The sequence below is a fragment of the Chiloscyllium punctatum genome, chromosome 47 (assembly GCF_047496795.1).
Source record: "Chiloscyllium punctatum isolate Juve2018m chromosome 47, sChiPun1.3, whole genome shotgun sequence".
NCBI lineage: Eukaryota > Metazoa > Chordata > Chondrichthyes > Orectolobiformes > Hemiscylliidae > Chiloscyllium > Chiloscyllium punctatum.
The window spans coordinates 23,422,227-23,442,884 of NC_092785.1; the positions used below are offsets into that span (position 1 = coordinate 23,422,227).

A 20,658-nucleotide genomic window follows, 5' to 3' on the forward strand; every position below is an offset into this window, starting at 1 on the left:
TTGTTTCCTTCCAAAGTCTCCCACAACCCCGCATCAACTCTACAGCAAGAGTATTGTGTGCAGTTCTGGAATCCACATTGTAGAAGGGATGTGATGGCATAGGAGACGGCGCAGAGGAGAATTTTACCTGGACTGCAATCACCAACAACAATTGGACATACTTGGGTTTCTTTTCCTTAGAGGAGACCAAGAGAGGATGTGTCAGAGGTGTGTAAAATTATATTGGATACAGACAGGAAGGAACATTTCCGGTTGGTGCAGGGGTCAATGACTGGAGCATAGATTAAAGATAGCATGTTCAGAAATGATGCGTGGAAATCATTTTTTTACCAAGAGGGTAGTGGGAATCCGCAACTGTACGAGTGGTAAAGGCAGAAACCGTCATATCTTTTAAGAACTATTGATAAGGCATGCAAGCCTGTGAGCTAAGTGCTGCAAAATGGGATCATTATAGAATCATCAAGTTGTACAGTTGAAACAGACCTTTTGACAGTGCTGACCAGATATCCTAAATTAATCTACACCTGTTTGCCAACTTTTGGCAAATATCCCTCTAAATATTCTATTTATGTACACATCCGGAGGCCTTTTAAATGTTGGAGTTTTCCTAATCTCGATAACTTCCTTTGGCAGCCCATTCCATACATGGACCACCTCTGTGTGAAAAAGTGATGACTCAAATCCCTTTTAAAATTTTTCCCTCTCACCCTAAGCCAATGTCCTCTAGTTCTGGACACCCCCACTCTGGACAAAGACCTTGGCAATTCACCCTATGCATGCCCCTCAAGATTTTATAAACCTCTATTAGCCTCTGACGCTGCAGTGAGAACAGCCTAAACCTATTCAGCGTCTCCCTGTAGCTCAAACCCTCCAACCCCGGCAACATTCTTGTAAATCTTCCCTGAACCATTTCACGTTTAACAACATTTTTCCTATAGCAGGGAGACTAGAATTGATTGCAGTATTCGAAGTGCCCTGTACAACCACAACATGACATCCCAACTCTTCTACTCAATTAGGTGCTTCTTTTTGACTGGTGTGGACATGATGTGATGATTGGCTGAAGGGTCTTTTTCTGTAGTAGATATCAATGAATCTATCACTATATTTATCACTATAAAACATAGCTTCTAATGATATGTGAGATCCTTGACACAAGTAAATCTGTCCTGCTCCACCCTGTATCTCTGTATCAGTCCTAACCCAAATCACCGTCCAGTTTGCTACCATTAGACCCCTTTAATTTTTCTTTAATTAATTTGATTTATTATTGTCACGTGTACCTTGGAAAAGTTTTATTTTGCGTGCAGTACAGGAAAATCATATCATACGAAGTGTATGAGTAATAGAACAGAGCGAGGAATACAACATTACTGCTGCAGAGAAGATGCACAAAGACTGAGACCAGCATGCCATTTAAAACTCGAAAGGGTCCAATCCGAAGTACAATAACAGCAGGGAAGAAGCTGTCCTTGACTCTGTTAGTATGTGTGTTTAAGCTTTTGTATCTTCTGCTGGACGAAAGGGGTTAGAAAAGATTATAACCGAGTGGGAGGGGTCATTGATGTTAGCTTCCTTCCTGGAGTAGCAGGAAGTATAGGTGGAGTCAATAGATGGGATGTTGATTTATGGATGAAGAATGTTTTTCCCATTTTTTTCTATAGCTCTAAATCAATTACAAAGCAAACCTATCCCAGTAGTCCCATAATAGTCGTTACTGAATCCAAATTAATCCTACTGCCCTAATTCCTCTTCTTAGTTCTGTATCAATGCAAATTAAGTTCAATATCAGGGTCCAGTCTGAGACCCTGATCAATCCGCAATAGGACCAATTTAAAGACTCTTACCAGAATGCCAGTCCACCATGGAATGCGGGTTTGTGCAAATGGGCTCTGGGGCGTTAAAATCGCCGATGCAGCTCCCAAAACACTGATTGTGAAGCCCAAGTACATTTGGCTTATCTGAAGGCAAGTACCAAAGCAATGAACAGACATAAAGGTTTGGTGATTAGCAGACAATCAATAATTCAACGGTTTTCTAAATCAACATCAGGCACATGGTATTTCTAACTGAATAGACACCAAAAGCCCAAATTTGAATGGTTATGCTCCATATCGGAACAGACATTTAACAAGCATTTGGAGGTAACGTTCTTGAGGTTTTGTGACTGGCCTAACAATTCAGAAGTCCATAACAAAGTTTGGGATATAGAACATAGAACATAGAAGAATACAGCGCAGTACAGGCCCTTCAGCCCTCGATGTTGCGCCGATCAAAGCCCACCTAACCTACACTAACCCACTATCCTCCATATACCTATCCAATGCCCGCTTAAATACCCATAAAGAGGGAGAGTCCACTACTGCTACTGGCAGGGCATTCCATGAACTTACGACTCGCTGAGTGAAGAACCTACCCCTAACATCAGTCCTATATCTACCCCCCCTTAATTTAAAGCTATGCCCCCTTGTAATAGCTGACTCCATACGTGGAAAAAGGTTCTCACTGTCAACCCTATCTAACCCCCTAATCATCTTGTACACCTCTATCAAATCACCCCTAAACCTTCTTTTCTCCAATGAAAACAACCCCAAGTGCCTCAGCCTTTCCTCATAGGATTTTCCTACCATACCAGGCAACATCCTGGTAAACTTCCTCTGCACCCGTTCCAGTGCCTCCACATCCTTCCTATAGTATGGCGACCAAAACTGCACACAATATTCCAGAAGCGGCCGCACCAGAGTCTTATACAACTGCAGCATGACCTCAGGACTCCGGAACTCAATTCCTCTACCAATAAAAGCCAGTACGCCATATGCCTTCTTCACTGCACTATTTACCTGGGTGGCAACTTTCAGAGATCTGTGTACATGGACACCAAGATCCCTCTGCTCTTCCACACTACCAAGTAGTCTACCATTAGCACAGTAATCCATCTTTTTATTACTCTTACCAAAGTGAATCACTTCACACTTAGCTACATTGAACTCCATTTGCCACCTTTCTGCCCAGCTCTGCAGCTTCTCTATATCCCGCTGTAACCTGCCATATCCTTCCTCACTGTCTACAACTCCTCCGACTTTCGTATCATCCGCAAACTTGCTCACCCAACCTTCTAACCCTTCCTCCAGGTCATTTATAAAAATGACAAACAGCAATGGTCCCAAAACAGATCCTTGCGGAACACCGCTAGTGACGGCACTCCAAGATGAACCTTTGCCATCAACTACTACCCTCTGTCTTCTTCCAGAGAGCCAATTCCTAATCCAAACCTCCAACTCACCCTCAATGCCATATCTCTGTATTTTCTGCAGTAGCCTACCATGGGGGACCTTATCAAACGCCTTACTAAAATCCATATATACCACATCTACCGCTTTCCCCTCATCTACCTCCTTAGTCACCTTCTCAAAGAATTCAATAAGGTTTGTGAGGCACGACCTGCCCTTCACAAAACCATGCTGACTATCCTTGATCACATCATTCTTATCCAGATGTGCATAAATCCTATCCCTTACAATTCTCTCTAAGACTTTGCCCACAACAGAAGTGAGACTCACTGGCCTATAGTTACTAGGATTATCCCTACTCCCCTTCTTGAACAAGGGAACCACGTTTGCTAGCCTCCAGTCCTCTGGCACTACTCCTGTCGACAAAGAGGACACAAAAATCAAGGCCAATGGCTCTGCAATCTCCTCCCTTGCTTCCCAGAGAATCCTGGGATAAATGCCATCAGGCCCAGGGGACTTATCTATTTTCACCCTTGCCAGAATTTCAAACACCTCTTCTCTACATATCTCAAAGCCATCCATTCTACTTATTCGTGCCTCAGTATTCATATCGACAACAATGTCCTGTTCCTGAGTGAATACTGACGAAAAGTATTCATTCAGCGCCTCCCCAATCTCTTCAGCCTCCACACGCAACTTCCCATTACTATCCTTGATTGGACCTATTCCTTCCCTAGTCATTCTTTTATTCCTAACATACCTATAGAAAGCCTTAGGGTTTTCCCTAATCCTACCAACTAAGCACCTTTCATGTCCCCTCCTTGCTGCTCTTAGCTCTCTCTTCAGGTCCTTCCGGGCTACCTTATAACTCTCAATTGCCCCTATTGAACCTTCACGCCTCATCTTTACAAAGGCCGCCCTCTTCCATTTAACAAGGGATTCCAACTCCTTATTAAACCACGGCTCCCTCACACGACCCTTTCCTCCCTGCCTGATAGGTACGTACTTATCAAGGACACTCAATAGTTGCTCCTTGAACAAGTTCCACATATCAATTACGCTCTTGCCTTGGAATCTACTTTTCCAATCCACACATCCTAAGTCATGACTCAACGCATCATAATTTCCCTGCCCCCAGCTATAACTCTTGCCCTGTAGTACACACTTATCCCTCTCCATCACTAGAGTAAAAATCACCGAATTGTGGTCACTGTCCCCAAAGTGCTCACCTACCCCTAGTTCTAATACCTGGCCTGGTTCGTTACCCAGAACCAAATCCAGTATGGCCTCACCTCTTGTTGGCTTATCTACATATTGTGTCAGGAAACTCTCCTGCACACATTGCACAAACACTGACCCATCTAACGAACTTGAGCTATAGCTTTCCCAATCAATATCAGGAAAGTTAAAGTCTCCCATAACAATCACCCTATTACTGTCACTCTTCTCCTGAATCATCTTCGCAATCCTTTCTTCAACGATTCTAGGACTATTAGGAGGCCTGTAAAAGACTCCTAACTGGGTGACCTCACCTCTCCTATTCCTAACCTCAACCCAAACTACCTCAGATGGCAAATCTTCGTCCATCTTCCTTTCCACCGCTGTAATACTATCTTTGACAAGCAAAGCCACACCCCCCCCTCTTTTGCCCCCACCTCTGACCCTACTAAAACATTTAAACCCTGGAACCTGCAACAGCCAATCCTGTCCCTGATCTAGCCACGTCTCCGTAATAGCCACAACATCGAAGTCCCAGGTACCAACCCACGCTGCGAGTTCACCTACCTTATTTCGTATACTTCTGGCATTAAAGTATACACACTTCAAGCCACTCTTCTGTTTACAGGCACCCTCCTTTAAGATTGATGCCATATTCCTAACCTCCCTACACTCCAGGTCCTGCACCCTACAGCTACAGTCTGGGTTCCCATGCCCCTGCAGAGTTAGTTTAAACCCCCCCCAAGAGCACTAGCAAACCTCCCCCCAAGGATACTGGTGCCCCTCAGGTTCAGGTGCAGACCATCCTGTTTATAGAGGTCCCACCTTCCCCAGAAAGAACCCCAGTTATCCAAGTACCGAAATCCCTCCCTCCTGCACCATCCCTGTAGCCACGCATTTAACTCTTCTCTCTCCCTATTCCTCGACTCTCTATCACGTGGCACGGGTAACAAACCAGAGACAACAACTCTGTTCGTTCTAACTCTGAGCTTCCAACCTAGCTCCCTAAAAGCCTGTCTAACATCCTCAGCACTCCTCCTACCTATGTCATTGGTGCCAATATGGACCACGACTTCAGGCTGCTCCCCCTCCCCCTTAAGGACCCGGAAAACACGATCAGAGACATCACGTACCCTTGCACCTGGGAGGCAACATACCAAACGTGAGTCTCTCTCGTTCCCACAAAACCGCCTATCTGTGCCCCGAACTATCGAGTCCCCAATTATTATTGCTCTGCTCTTCTCCACCCTTCCCTTCTGAGTAGCGGGGACAGGCTCCGTGCCAGAGGCCTGAGCCCCGTTACTTACCCCTGGTAAGTCGTCCCCCCCACAAGTATCCAAAACGGTATACTTGTTCTTGAGGGGAACGACCACAGGGGGTCCCTGCACTGGCTGCTTCCTCCCAGTCCCCCTCACTGTCACCCATCTATCTGCCATCTTTGGAGTTACTACTTCCCTATAGCTCCGATCTATGACCCCCTCTGCCTCCCGAATGATCCGAAGTTCATCCAACTCCAGCTCCAGTTCCCTAACACGGTCTTGGAGGAGCTGGAGATGGGTGCACTTCCTGCAAGTGTAATCAGCAGGGACGTCCATGGCATCCCTCACCTCATACATGTTGCAGGAGGAACATTGCACTGCCTTCACTGCCATCCCTCTAAAGCTAACCTTTATTTTAAACAAAAAACTAGCATATGAATGCTAGTCCCACCAGGCATCTGTAATGAAATCATGAAATCATAACCGATTGTTGTAAAAGCCCAACTGGCCCGTATATGCATTTTAAAGGAAATAAAATCAATCTTCCATTCCTGTAATGACCTACTACAACAATGTAGTCGCCTCTGACATGCCTGTACAAGACACATCCATTAAGGACAATAAGGGATGGGTAAAATTAGCAATGCCCTTGAAAGGAAATATTTTATTTGGTTTACTTTAAGAGAAGCTGCTGAATACACCATGGATAGTGTGAACTTATTGTGGTATTAAAGCGTGCACTTTTTTTCCCTGTTTTTTTTGAAGAGAGATTTTAAGGCAGAGGTGATGAGCTGTCTACCACAGTCAAGAGGATAAACAGCCCAGCGAGGCGTTGAGTTTTTATTTTTAAAAAAATGGAACCATAGAAGCAGCCTGAAGGGGTGTGGGAAAACTCCCATTGAACCAAAGCTTTCTGGGTTAGCTTTCTGCAGTTGCCACTGGGGTCTTGAAGAAGAGAAAGCTATTTTTTCTCCCCCTCTTTCAGTTACAGTCAAAAGCTGGGCTGTTCTTTTATTGCTACAGGAGTTGCATGTGACACCGTCTGTTTTTGAATTTACCTGTTTTTACAAAGCGTAAGTTTGTGTGACGTTATTTACATTGGAACAGTTAATTCGTAATAGTTACTGATCTATCATTCTATTAAATTTTCAGGTGGGGTAATGTGAACCCAATTCCTTCTTAGTTTGTTGCATTTTAACAATAGTGGATGAATAAAGTGTGTTTGCTTAATGTCAAGTGTATGACAAATCGAATTGCATCTAGAGCGTAACACCTCACATGTATCTTTAAAAAAGAGGAAATGGTCTAGACTTCCTTCTGAAAAGTGTGAGGGGTTTTGGTCTGGTCGACAATAAGTTGATAACATTATTAATGGAATGGAGTTTTCCTTCTGCAACTGATTAGCGATGCTCATGACAAAGAAGTGCTATGCTACAGTAGTACGGTGGCAATTTTAGTTTTATTGAAAAAAAATGGGCACTGAAACATTTATAATGTTTTTATGGACATGGCACAAAATTAAAATGGTAGAGGCCTTTATATATCCTTCTGCTCAGAAGTCTAAAACGAATTAAAAATATTCAGTCTGTAATGGACACCGGAACACAATTGCATTTATACTGGAATGGGATAAAGTACGGAACACATACTACGCTGATAATCTTTATTAAGATTTGTTTTCATTCATTCACAGGATGTGAGTAGTAATGGCCAAGATAGAGTTTGTTGGCTATGCCTAATTGCCAAGAGGGCAGTTCAGAGTAAACCACATTGCTGAAGCCACCTGAAGGCCAGACCAGGTACGGACAGCTGTTTCCTTCCCTATTGGACAATACAGGACCAAATGGGTTTTCCTGACAATGTTCCACAGGGATCCGTTCTATGTCCTCTCTTGTTTCTCATGTATATAAATGATTTGGATGAGAATATCCAAAACATGACTAGTAAGTTTGTGAAATGTTGTGTACAATTCTGGTCTCCTTCCAATCTGAAGGATGTTGTGGAACTTGAAAGGGTATAGAAAAGATTCACAAGGATGTTGCCAGGGTTGGAGGATTTGAACTACAGAGATAGGCTGAATAGGCTGTGGCTGTTTTCCCTAGAGTGTCAGAGGCTGAGGGGTGACCTTATAGAGGTTTATAAATGGTGAGGGGCATGGATATGATAAATAGACAAGGTCTTTTCCCTGGGGTGGTGGAGTCCAGAACAAGAGGGCATAACTTCATGGTGAGAGTGGAAAGATTTAAAAGGGACCTAAAGGGGCATCTATTTCATGCAGAGGGTGGTGCATGTATGGAATGAGCTGCCAGAGAAAGTGGTGGTGGCGGCCACAATTATAGCATTTAAAAGGCATCTGAATGGGCATATGAATAAGAAGGGTTTGGAGGGATATGGGCCAAGAGCTCGCAAATGGGACTAGATTAGGATATCTGATCAGCATGAACGTATTTGACTGAAACAGCACTGTTTCCGTGCTGTACATCTCTATGAGTCGAAGACAAAAAGGTTGGCGGCATAGTAGAAAGTGAAGAAGGCTTCGTAAGATTACAATGGGATGTTGATCAAATGGATCAATGGGCCGAAACATGGCAGATAGAGTTTAACCTGGATAAATGCGAGATATCCCATTTTGATACAGCAAACAAGAGTTGGGCTTACACTATTATTGATAGGGGCAAACGTTGTAATTAAATTCTCATTGAGCACCAGTGGGACCTTTTTGCATCCATCTTTTGGAATACTCACAGAAGGATATCGTAGCTTTCCATTACGTCCATAGTTTTTGGCTTTATTTTTACCTGAGAGAGATCAATGTACATCATCAGAAAATCAAAATGGGTTTTTAGTATTCTATCAGCAATGTTCCAGCGCATTATTTGATCTTGCTTTAAAGCCCTATCTCCCGCCCAGATGAGACAAGAGTTTACTTCGAGGCATACAACATAGACAGAACACTTTGGTCCATCGTGTCTATGCCAAACACCAAACATTTACCTGGAACTTGGTCGATAACCTACTGCACCCTGAAACTTGAAGTGCTCAGCTCAATGCTTCATAAATGCTGCAAGAGTTTCTGCCAGTTCCACTCTCTCTGGAACATCTGCATATTTCTTCAACCCTCTAGGTGAAAAAAATCTGCCCTCAGATCCCAATTACACATTACTTTAAACTTATACCCTCTTTAGGTACCTCTGCCATGGGGCGGTAATTTCCATGATGCACTCTGTGCTGCCTTACATACATTCTATTTCTGGGCCTGACCTTCAATGGAGAGCTCTGCCTCAAAATTCTCACAGACAGCACTTCCATAGCAGTCACTCGGCACTTCCTGTCACAAGACAGGAAGGTTCGAAGGACACAAAACTTCAGTGAGAGGCGACCAAATGAATGCATGTGTGTGAGTAAGATGTGTAAGCAATTTGATAGAGTAACAGGACAGCTTGTCAACTGAGTGAGGGGCCAGGATGGTAACGTGTATGAGAGGCTTTAGAGTCATAGACATGTACAGCACAGAACCAGACCCTTCAGTCTAACTCGTTCATGCTGACCAGATAACCAAAATTATTCTAATCTTGTTGGCCAGCACTTGGCACATATCGCTCTAAACCCTTCTTATTCATATACCCATCCTGATGTCTTTCAATTGTACCAGAATATTCATACACCCAGATGCTTATAAATGTTGTGCCAGTCTCCACCACTTCCTCTGGCAGCTCATTCCATACACACAACCCACTCTGTATGAAAAAGCTTCCCCTCAGTTCCTTTCTAAATCTTTCACTTCTCACCTGAAACCCATACTCTCTAGTTTCGGAATTCCCCACTCAGGGAAAAAGATCTTGGTTATAGACTCTAACCAGGCCTCGTATGACTTTTATAAACCTCCATAAAATCACCCCTTCAACCTCTGACACTCCAGGGAAAACATCTCTAGTCTATTCAGCCTCACCCTGTAGCAGAAACACTCCAACCCTGTCAACATCCTTGGCAATCTTTAGAAGGAGTGTGAAGTGAGGACAAGGGGAGAATAGAGGGGATGAACAGGGGAGGCGGCGTGGTTGATGAAGAGAAGGAGAGGGGAAGGCGATAAGTGGGGATGAGAGAAGTGGAGGTTAGAGGGAAAGGGTTGAGGAGAGGAAGTGGGGCGAGGTGGAGAGTAGAGCAGAAGAGATGAGAAGTGGGAAAGTAAGAGGTAGAGGGGAAAGGGAAAGGGATGAGCAGGGAGAGAATTGAGTGTAGAGGGAAAGGGATGATGTGGGGGAAATGGCGGAGGGGAGGGGAGAAGGAAAGGGGTGAGTTTGGAGAAAGGTTGAGTGTAGAGGGAAATGGATGAGGTGGGGTAAAGGGAGAGGTGGAGGGTGAGTGAAGGATGAGGAGGGCAAGGGATTGGATGAGGAGAGTCATAGGGAGGGGAAACGAAGGTGAGGGGTGGGGATGGAAGAGGAGGGAAAATAGGTAAAGGAACGGGGAGGAAGACTGAGTTTGGATTGTCGGTTGATGGTGTTTGACATACTTTCATGCTCTAACTTTTCCTGGGTTGCTCTCCAAGTAATCGTTTTTGAATCCTTCGAAGCTCCCTGACTCCAGCCTTTGATTTAATGGTTTCTGATACAGAGTAATCTGCCAATCATAAGAACAACTGTCAGGCCATCTCCACGTAATCAGTGCATTGGAACCTTGGTGGGGCTAAACCTCCATCATTCCTTGGCGTGATTGTTTTTCCAATCAGCTGGCTGTGTATCCGAATTTTGACAAGTATGGCCAATACATTTTTTTGCTCACCAGACAAGTCCCTCACAACTTGAGATGCTGACCAGAATGTTTAAATACTCACAGACATTTGCTTCTACATTTCCCTTATTGATTGGCTGCTTTAACTCTGAATCTTGGTCATGATCAGGGCTCGCTCCTGACAATGCTTGTTTTTGATGACATAAGTAGTCCATTGATTGTTTCCTGCATCCATCAAGTTCATCAAGGTCCTGCACAGATAGGAATATCACTGAAGCTCTGTAACAGTATTCTGGATGTAAAACCACCACATGAACTACAGAAACTGCAGGGAGATTGATTATGCATTCCACATTCTCCAGAACAATGAAGGATGGGAAAAAATTGAATTCCTCTCTCCCACACCCACCAGTCCGACCACCCACCCCCCACCCCCACCCCCACCACACACACACACACACACACACACACACACACACACACACACACACACACAAGCAAAGAGTTCTGAAAGGCAAATCTCTGAGGTGTGGAAGGAAAAAGATAATCTGAACAGAATTCATAAGGCAAGATCTTGTCCAACTCGTAGAGTTGAATGTTTGAGAAGTTTAAAGGGAGAGTTGGTGGAGGCAATGCATTTGATGTGGATGTTCTAAAATCTATTGATAAGATTCCACTAGTTTGGAAAATAAAACCTTACAAGTCAAGAGAACAGAGCAAATCAGATTGGAAGTTGTCTCAAGTCTACACAGCTACCTGCATACTTGACATACTTCCCCATTTCAACAGCACTAGGTCAATGTTCCACACACTCAGTGACTCATTCATTGATATCAGAACTGAACCTATTAAAGGTATTTCCATGAAGAAGCATAACTGGTCTTCCCTGTGTTTTACTCTACTCCTTCGGAGGTTTCCAATGGATGCTGTACACCATACTTGTGGCGAGGTGGAGCTCATAAACATAGTGTGAAGTGGGGCTGGTGGGAAATCAAAGTGAATTGAACATAATGACAGTTGACTCAATTGTAACTGATTAAATTTGAATACGGCTTGATGTAGGAGGCAGAGAGAGGTTGTTGGCTCTGGTTTTGGAATAGTTGATGAGGATGTGGGGACGTGAAACTGTAAGATTGGGATTAAGTCATTTATGACCAAGCTGAGGAAATATTTCTTCATTGAACAGCTTTGGATTTGCCTCTGTCAGATTGTTGCGACGCTATTTAATTTTATCCATTATCGATGAATTAGTGCCTGTCAGGAAATTCTTAACTGTACCATGTTGTCAGAGACCCTTAGTCAGGATCTTGACGGAACTGGTTAAAGGAGCAATATGATGTGCTCCTACTCATATCAGTTATGTGCTTTGCATTTGTTTCTTTTTCTGGAAAGAGGCACAAATTCACAGGAAATGTTAACCAGCTTCACCGAATTGGTTTCTGTCACTAAGATCTTTGCTAGTTGCAGTAAATAATTGAATGAGACCTGTTTCTGGAGAAGGATAAACTGCTGGAAACCCATGAAATCCCAAGGGTTTTCACTGTATTGAAATTGCTTCCAATTAGTAAGGCACACAGACCAAGGGATACAAGATCATAAAGACCACAATATGTAGGAGTAGAATTAGGCCTTTCAGCCCATTGAGTAAGCTCTGCCATTCGATCATGACTGATATGTTTCTCAATCCGATTCTCCTGCCTTCTACCCGTAACCTTACTAAGCATGAACCTATCTATCTTTGCCTGAAATCCAATCAATGACTTGGCCTCATCAGCATTCTGCGGCGATAATTTCGATGGATTAACCTCCCTCCAGCCCTGGATGTTCCTCAGAAACATTCCTCAGCCCCATGGGACCGAAATTCAGAAACCTTTTCTCACGGAGAAGGTTGAATTACATCCTCCAGCAACCTCTTATATTCAAGAGACAGCTCGGATGTATGAAGAGAATGTGAAAGAAATGGAAAACCTGAAAAATGTGGAGTTGATCCACACATCATTATGACAACAGGAAATGGGAGGTCACAATGAAGAGAATCCGTACAGCATGGAAACTGACCATTTGGCCCAACAAGTCCACGCCAACATTCCGAAGAGCATGCCCCCCCCCCACCCCCCGAAACACAGTCCCCACCTACCCTAACTCTGTCGCCCTGCATTTCCCAATGGCGAATCTACCTAGTCTACACATCCCTGGACACTATACCCTGTTTAGCGCGGCCAATCCACCCAGCCTGTACATCTTTGGATTATGGGACAAAACCAGAGCACCTGGGGAAAACCCACACAGACACGGAGAGAAGGTGCAAGCTCCACACAGACACTTATCTGAGGCTGGAATTGAACCCAGGTTCATGGTATCGTGAGGCAGCAGTGCTAACCAGTGAGCCCACAATACTCTGCGGTGTTAACTTAGCACAGAGCAATCTACAGTTGCAAAGCAATCGCTTAGCTCAAAATACTCAAAACCTCCGGCTCTGGAAAAAACACCAGTTGAGTTTTTGAGGAAGGAAACTTGAAATTTACCTCTTTCCCGATGAGCCTTTCCACCAGATCCATTCGTGGAATGGTTCTCAGAATATTCACAACCACGTTTAAAGCTTTCTTCTTGTCGCGGTAGAATTTCTTCAGCAGCTCCGCCACCTTCCAAGAATTGGCATTTTCTAGTTTGCCAGCTGGTATGCGATGATCGCCCAATAAGTACCTGAAGTGTTTCATCTCCTCGTCTGTCAAATCCTCTAAAATTTGCTGAACTTTCTCCATGACTTCCTGAAAGAAATAGGATGACGCACTGTATTTGTCATACAATATCATATTGTATAATTTTCAAAGGGGATAAATAGTAGACTGAGAGTTGGCAAATTAACTTCAAAGCTTGATTCAATGTGACTGTGTCTAATTTCCAATCGCCCTGTGCACATATCTCGCACCCACGATTTATAAAACGTTATCAATTTCAGTTTTGAACACTCCAAAGATGACTAAAGAACATAAGAGCCAGTAGCTGGAGTAGACAACCAGGAGGCTGGAAGACCACAACAGGTGGCACAGTGACTCAGTGTTTAACACTGCTGCCTCATAGCACAATGGTCCCAAGTTTGATTCTGGCCTCAGGTGACTGTCTTTGGTGAATGTAGCATTTGCGCATCCTCCCTGTGTCTGTGTGGGTTTCCTTCAGGTACTCTGGTTTCCTCCCACAGTCCAAAGATGTGCAAGTCATGTGAATAAAGAGGGTGGGGAGGGCAGGGTTGTGAGGTGGGGGTAGTTAGGCGGTATGACCTGATTGGTTGATGGGAGGAATGAGTCCTGTTGGTGTCTGGAAGGAAGGGTCGATGAGAGGAACGGGCTGAACAGGACTAGGCCATTCGAATGTGCTTCACCATCAATGCGACCATGGCTGATCATATTTTGGCTTCACCTCCACTTTCCTGCCTGCTCGCCTTAACCATTCAACCTGCTACTCATTCAAAATCTGTCTATCGCCTCCATAAAATTAATCGACGTCCCTGCATTCACCGCACTCTGGGCTAGTAATTCCACCGATTCATGAACCAAGTACATTCTCTGTTGCAAATCTGCTACCCCTAATCCAAAAACTATGACCTCTCCTAGAATGACCTACATGAGGAAACGTCCTTTCTATATCGACTTTGGCAATCCCCTTTATAGACTTCAATTATATCTCCTCTCAATCTTTCAAACTCTAGTGAACATTGACTTAAACTGCTCAATGTCACTTTTTAAGACAAACTCCTCACCAAATTTCATTGCAAGCCTATTACAAGTCAACGTAGACCAGTCCTTCAGTTTTGAAGATCTATCATTGAAAAATCAGTCTCTGGCTCAGACTGGTTTATGTCCTGGCTATTTCAATCTTCTCTCTTTAGACTGAGCTCTGACAGACCTCTGACACTGCCACAAGCATGAAATTACTGCCATATTTTATTAAACTCAGAACATAGAGTAGATCCTGATTCTCTCTATGCCCCGGTATGTTACAGCTGCACTAAGCAAATTCTGTTTGAGGGCTTCCTTCACTCTCTCCCCTTCCGCTGTCAGCTGCACTCAACTTCTGATGTCTCTCACAGATGTGTGCTGCCTGAAATCCCTAAATGGTGACTTGTATGGCCTGAAACCTGTTCTTTCACTTATGGCCAATTCCAAGCTCCAACCAATGTCGCCCTGTAAATACTCCAATCAAATCAAACTAAAAAATACTTTTTAGCTCGATTCATCTGCATGACAAGCTAGCCTTTTCCAGATGAATTAGCACTTAAGAATGACTGTTGAATGCTTAACTTTCTTTCTTTATTTTTCTGCATTGTCCCTGAGCTTTTGTGCCTAGGTCATTTTATGTCTAAGAGGGTGCTGGGAATGGAGACATTGTATACTTTTTGCTGTTCTCACGTGCTTCTGTATACGTGAAACAAATTCTGATTCATGAAATCGCTACAGTGAGGAAACAGGCCATTTGGCCCATCATGTACGCACTGATCCCTCAGAGCATCCAACCACTCTACCCCAACCCTGAATTTCCCAAGGCTAATCCACACAGCTGTCAGATGAATGATGAAGCAGACTCGATGGGGGCCAAATGGCCTACTCCTGTTCCTGTTTCTTATGGTCTTCTAGTCGTACACCACTTCCTGAACAACTTAATTTGCATTCATCTGGAATGGGCAATTTGTTAATTGTCAGTGCTCTGAAGTGCTCAGTTATTTCTCTCTGTCAATTTTAAGTTCTGAGCAATATTTCTGTCCTTGTTCTCCTCTCTGCTGTACTACCACGGGCTTCACCCTTTTTAGCTGTGAGGTCAACTGTATAGCTTGTATTCCTTATTTCAGATATAGCCATCAGAAATCCCCTTTTCTCACCCCTAGCTATCAACATCAAACACTTAATAGTTGGTTCATTTTTACTTTTGCAATGAAAAATACTTGCATTCCTGCAAAGAATGATCGCTGCTCAATCTGTCACATTACTCTTCCTGTGTGGTTTCTCAATGCGTTGTTCCACAGACTGCATAGTGCATGATTTCAACTGAAAACTCTACGTGGATATAGAACATGAAATAGCGCAACAGCTTTTCGGTCATCAGTGTTATGCCGGCAATTTATCCTAATGTAAGATCAAACTAACCTACAAAGCCTTCAATTTACTGTCTGTCATCCATGTGCCTGTCCAGGAGTCGCTTAAACGTCCTTAATGTGGTTGATTGCACTAATACCACTGGCAGTGCATTCCATGCACCCACCACTCTCTGAATAAAGAATCAACCACTGACATCTCCCCTGAACCTTCCTCAAATCACCTTTAAATTATATCCCCTTGTGATAGCCAATTTTGTCCTGGAGAAAAGTTTCTAACTATCCACATTATCTTTTGATTTCAGCCACAAGCGATTGGCTGTGTGGAGTTTGCACATTCTCTCCGTGACTGTATGGGTTTTCTCCTGGTGCTACGGTTTCTTCCAAAACTACAAGAATATGCAGGGTAAGGGTGAATTGGCTATGCTAAATTGCCCATAGTGTTTAGTGATGTGTAGATAAGTTGCAAAAGTCAGCGGTAAATGTAGAGTAATAGCGTAGGTGGGATACTCTTCGGAGGGTCAGAGTGGACTTGTTGAGCCAAATGGCCTGTTTCCACACTGTAGGGATTCAATGAATTCTATTTTATGAATTCTATTAATCTATGCCCCTCATTATCTTGTACATCTCTATCAATTCACCTCTCACTCGTCTTCATCTGGATGGGTATATGAATAGGAAGGATATGGACCAAGTGCTGGCAAATGGGACTAGATGGGGTTGGGATAACTGGTCGGCATGGAGGAGTTGGACCGAAGGGTCTGTTTCCATGCTGTACATCTCTATGACTCTGTGACCGAAGGGTCTGTTTCTGTCATTTACGTCTCTCTGACTCTGTGAATCTCTGACCGAAGGGTCTGTTTCTGAGCTGTACGTCACTATGTCTCAAAAAGTTAAGTTCACCACATTGGTTTCTCTGAAATTAATGTTTTTTTGATTACAAAAAATCAAGACATTGGTAACAATTTCTCCTTATTCATTCTATTCAAATAGCTCAAACTTCTGAACAATGCAATTTTAAAAAAGTTTAATTAATTATTTGCATTCTCAAGAAACACGTCTCTTGTTTAAAAATCACGTATTTACTGAAGTGAACAATTTTCCTGATTGTTGCCGAACTAGTGCACCTTCTCAAAAATGTTTGATTGTTCCTGAAGCTTTCTTATTTCTCTCAGATTTGGAATTGTAGTAGTCTGTTCCATAATCCTTAGCTTTACTTAGCAATATGCTGAATTAAAGTCTTCTCTAACTGTGATGATACGAAGGGAAGTTCTTACCTCATTCATAACACAAAAGCTGTTCAGTTGTCACGCAGTATAAAACAAAATTTAAAATGTGTCCTCGACGATGAAATATCGATCCCAAATGAAAATGAAACAAGGAACAGTGGATACTGAAGAGCTGAAGCAAAGGGAGAAATCCCTGGAGAAACTCTGCAGGTGTGGCAGCAGTTGTGTAGAGAGAGCAGAGTGAACCTTTCGTGTTCAGGGACCCTTGTTTAGAACAACCTACCCTGCTGAGTCACACAGTCATTGCGAAATAGTAGTGGCAGACATTCGAGAACGTGAGCTGTTTGAACAAGAGAGACACAGCAGAGAGTCTGCTAACAAAGACGGAGACAGCAGCTAATCACAGACAACTCAAAAAAATTGCCCCGAAGAAAATTAATTGGCACTTCGGAAAATACCAGCTGATTCATTTGGACAATGTATTTGGTAGGACGGTGTTGATGTGGTGATGCAATTAATGTGTATAGGGACATTGAACAGTGCATCATAGAGTAAGGTTGCAAGCAGGATACATGGCACCATATGGTAACATTGATTGATCCCAGTTTGTCTGATGGCACATGTGGTGAGTGGTTCATTTAGTCTCGAAGGATAACACAAAGCTGCACTCAAACTCCAGGGAACTGAAGCTCATCGTCTAAAGATCAGATACAAACTGGGTGCTTTGAGTGTCCAGGCGCTTCTTCAAACATTTCTTCAAGGACCAGCAGATGGCTTCAGTAGAGCAAAGTCCTGGCATACAACCACAGCATTGAACGGGCAGAGAATTGGGACTCTCTAATGCCCTGTTGTATGTGCTTAAGGACAATACAAACTTAAGGACAATACAGACTGCGCCAAACTTCTGAGGGAGCCTTTCAGCTCGAAATGAGCCCACAATCCAACTTCAAAGTGGACTTAAATGCGAGAATAAAATTACAACTGCGGTAAAAAAAAAGTTGCTGCGTTCCTTCGCTGTCCCTGTAACACTTCAAGTGGTCTCATTTTAAATTTCCTCTTTGCAAATAACACTGGGTTTATAAAACCATGAGGGGCACAGGTAGGATGAATGGTAGCTGTCTTTTCCCTAGGTTTGGGGATTTGAAGACGAGCGGCCAGTGTTTTAAAGTAAGAGTAGAAAGATTTTAAAAACACACGAAGGCCTCTGTTTTTACACAAAGAGTGGCTGTGGATAGAGGAAGTTGTGGGTATGGATAAAATGTTTAAAAGATACTTAGGTAATGACATGAATAAAAAAAGGTTTGGAAGAAAGTGGGCCAAGCGCAGGCAGGTGGATAAGTTTAGTTTCGGATTATGGTCAACATGGATTGGTTGGACCAATGGATCTGATTCCCTCTTTGACTCTATGAGTTTACAAAAACAGTAGAGATTCTCCCATTCCTCAACTTTTGTTTATATCTAAAGTTGCATCAGGTCCAAACTGATGATCTGACCTGTTATCTAACCGTAGCTGGTGGTATCCGACTGTCTGAAAAATGTGGACCCTGTATCCTCTGGCACCCGTCATATTACTTTGAAACTACTTGATTGTGTGACGAATGCTATATCTTGAGAAATGCGATTTCTAACGCTCTAACTATGAGCAACACCACAAACACAAGGAGTTCAAACACCAAATTTTTTATTCTCCTCACAAAATGTGGGCACAAGGTGTTTTTATTTGAAAATGTTGCAACTCCTCAGTTAAAATTTTAAAAAGGCATTGCTGGAGATGGATTCCAGAAATCGATAAGCTTGGATTTACAAATACAGCCAAAAATATCACAGATGCTGTTGAGTTAAAAAAACACACAGAAAATGCGGAAGGATTTCTTCAGGTCTGGCAGCCTCTATGGAGAGACGGACAACAGGAAGATTTTGAGTCTGGGATTTTACCTGTTGGGTTGCAGAATGTGGAATGCCCATCTACTTTTCAATCAGCTGCCTCGAACTGATTTTGATAGAACCTCGTTACAAATCGATGAGGTTTCTCTTACTGATTTTTGCTCACTGTGTGCCAGGTAAGTGCATCACTGTGTTGCCTCTGTCCTCGTTAAATGATTAATGCACAGGTAAATCTGCAATGACAAATTTTCATTTTCACCATCAACTTTCCAGAACAGTTTCTTCCCTGTTGTTATGATTCTTTTGAATGGAGCTCTCATATATTAAAGTTGATCTCTCTCCGCACATTCTCTGTAGCTGTAACACTTAATTCTGCATTCTGTTCTCTTACTCTGACGTAAGGTATGATTTGTTTGGACTGCACCAAATGAATGCTTTTCACTGTGTCTCAGTACATGTGACTCTAGCCAAAGAAATCAAAATCAAATCAACGAAATAATTTTAAAACTGCATAAAATGTCATATTCTCACTGTCTAATGGACTGTCCTTCCACCCCTAAGTTGAACATTTGAGTAACTTCCATTGTATGCTTTTGGAATCACAGAAAGACACAGCGCATAACAAAAAGACCATTCACTCCATAAACTGAGTAGCTTTCTGAACTGTAACCCATTCCATAGACTAAAGGTCTGTCAACAGGGAGAAATGCATATTTATGTTGCAGGGAGTTGGTGAAGACATAATGGGAGTTTTCTGTTCAGTTTTGGTCACCTTGCGAGAGGAAGGACGTTATTAATCTGGAAACAGTGCAGAAGAAATTTACAAGAATGTTGCCAGGACTCAAGGGAGAGGTTGGACAAGCTAGGATCTTTTCTTTAGAGCATATGAAATAGGGAAAAATCTTTTAGAAGTCTATGAGATTTTAAGAGGCAAGGATATGATGAATGCACTCAAACTTTTTCCCAGGGTTGGGGAATCTATGATGAGAGAACATCAGTTTAGGTTAGAGGGGAAAATATGAAAGGGAACCTGAGGGACAACGATTTTAAACAGAGGATGGTACACATATGGAATGAGCTGCCAACGGAAGTGGTTAAGGCGAGTACATTAACAATGTTTAAAGGGCATTTGGGCAAAGACATGGATCAGAAAGGATTAGAAGGATATGGGCCAAGTGCAGGGAAATGGGGTTAGCATGGATAGACATTTTGATCAGCATGGACTTGTTTGGGCTGAAGGGCCTGGTTCTGTGCTGTAGGATTTTATGAGTCTATAACTGGGAGCAAGAGTAGGCAATTCAGTCCCTCAAACGTGCCCGGCTATTTATTAGTCCTCTGCAGTGACATCAAGAAGTCAGGTAGCCACTGGAAGTCCCAACACTTAATCAATTGCAATTTTCTAGTAAGCACTGTGCCCTTACTATTTTATTAAGAATTGTACACTTGCAGACAGAATGCCTTTAATTGAAAGGCTTGACTTATCTATCCTTTTCAAAAAAAGGCAACATCATCTCTCTGGCAATTACATGTCTCACATTAAACAAATATTTGAAATAGAAATACACGGGAATGTGGAACATAATAACATACCGGCATTTCGCCCAAATAGTCCATGCTCAGTGTGATTTCCTTTCCCAACCTCATCTACCTAATCCTATCTGCATAACCAACAAAATCATAATCCCAATGGAGGGAAATGCCAGAGTGCTTCAGTGCAGGGAAATCTCGATGTCCATGTGCATGGATCACAGAAAATTAGTGTACAAGTACAGTGAGCAATAAGGAAAACAATTGGAGTGTTATCATTTATTATGAAAGGAATACAATATAAAACTAGGGAAGTGATCTATGAGTAGACAAGGCATTAGTGAGACTGCACTTGGAGTATTGTCGATAATTTTCGTCTCTTTATTTGAGGAGGGCGTCGTTTTATTGAAGGCAGTTCAGAGGAGGTTCACTCGATTGACTCCAGAGATTAGGAGTTTGTCTTATGAAGAGAGATTTCTTAGGCCGGCACTTCA

At 42.9% G+C, this 20,658-nt stretch overlaps 1 protein-coding gene across 1 annotated transcript in view; it reads right to left on the minus strand.

Moving 5' to 3' along the window:
* The window catches only part of LOC140468453 (uncharacterized), a 29,153-nt gene extending 12,256 nt beyond the window's left edge, over positions 1–16,897 (minus strand). Inside the window, exons 1-5 of the mRNA XM_072564543.1 lie at positions 16,802–16,897; positions 12,964–13,206; positions 10,542–10,689; positions 8,453–8,505; positions 1,848–1,961 (exon numbers count right to left, since the gene is read on the minus strand). Of these exons, the coding sequence (XP_072420644.1) occupies positions 1,848–1,961; positions 8,453–8,505; positions 10,542–10,689; positions 12,964–13,206; positions 16,802–16,810 (567 nt within the window). The 5' untranslated portion in view covers positions 16,811–16,897. The remainder of the gene's footprint in view (positions 1–1,847; positions 1,962–8,452; positions 8,506–10,541; positions 10,690–12,963; positions 13,207–16,801) is intronic.
* Between the last annotated feature and the right edge of the window lie 3,761 nt (positions 16,898–20,658).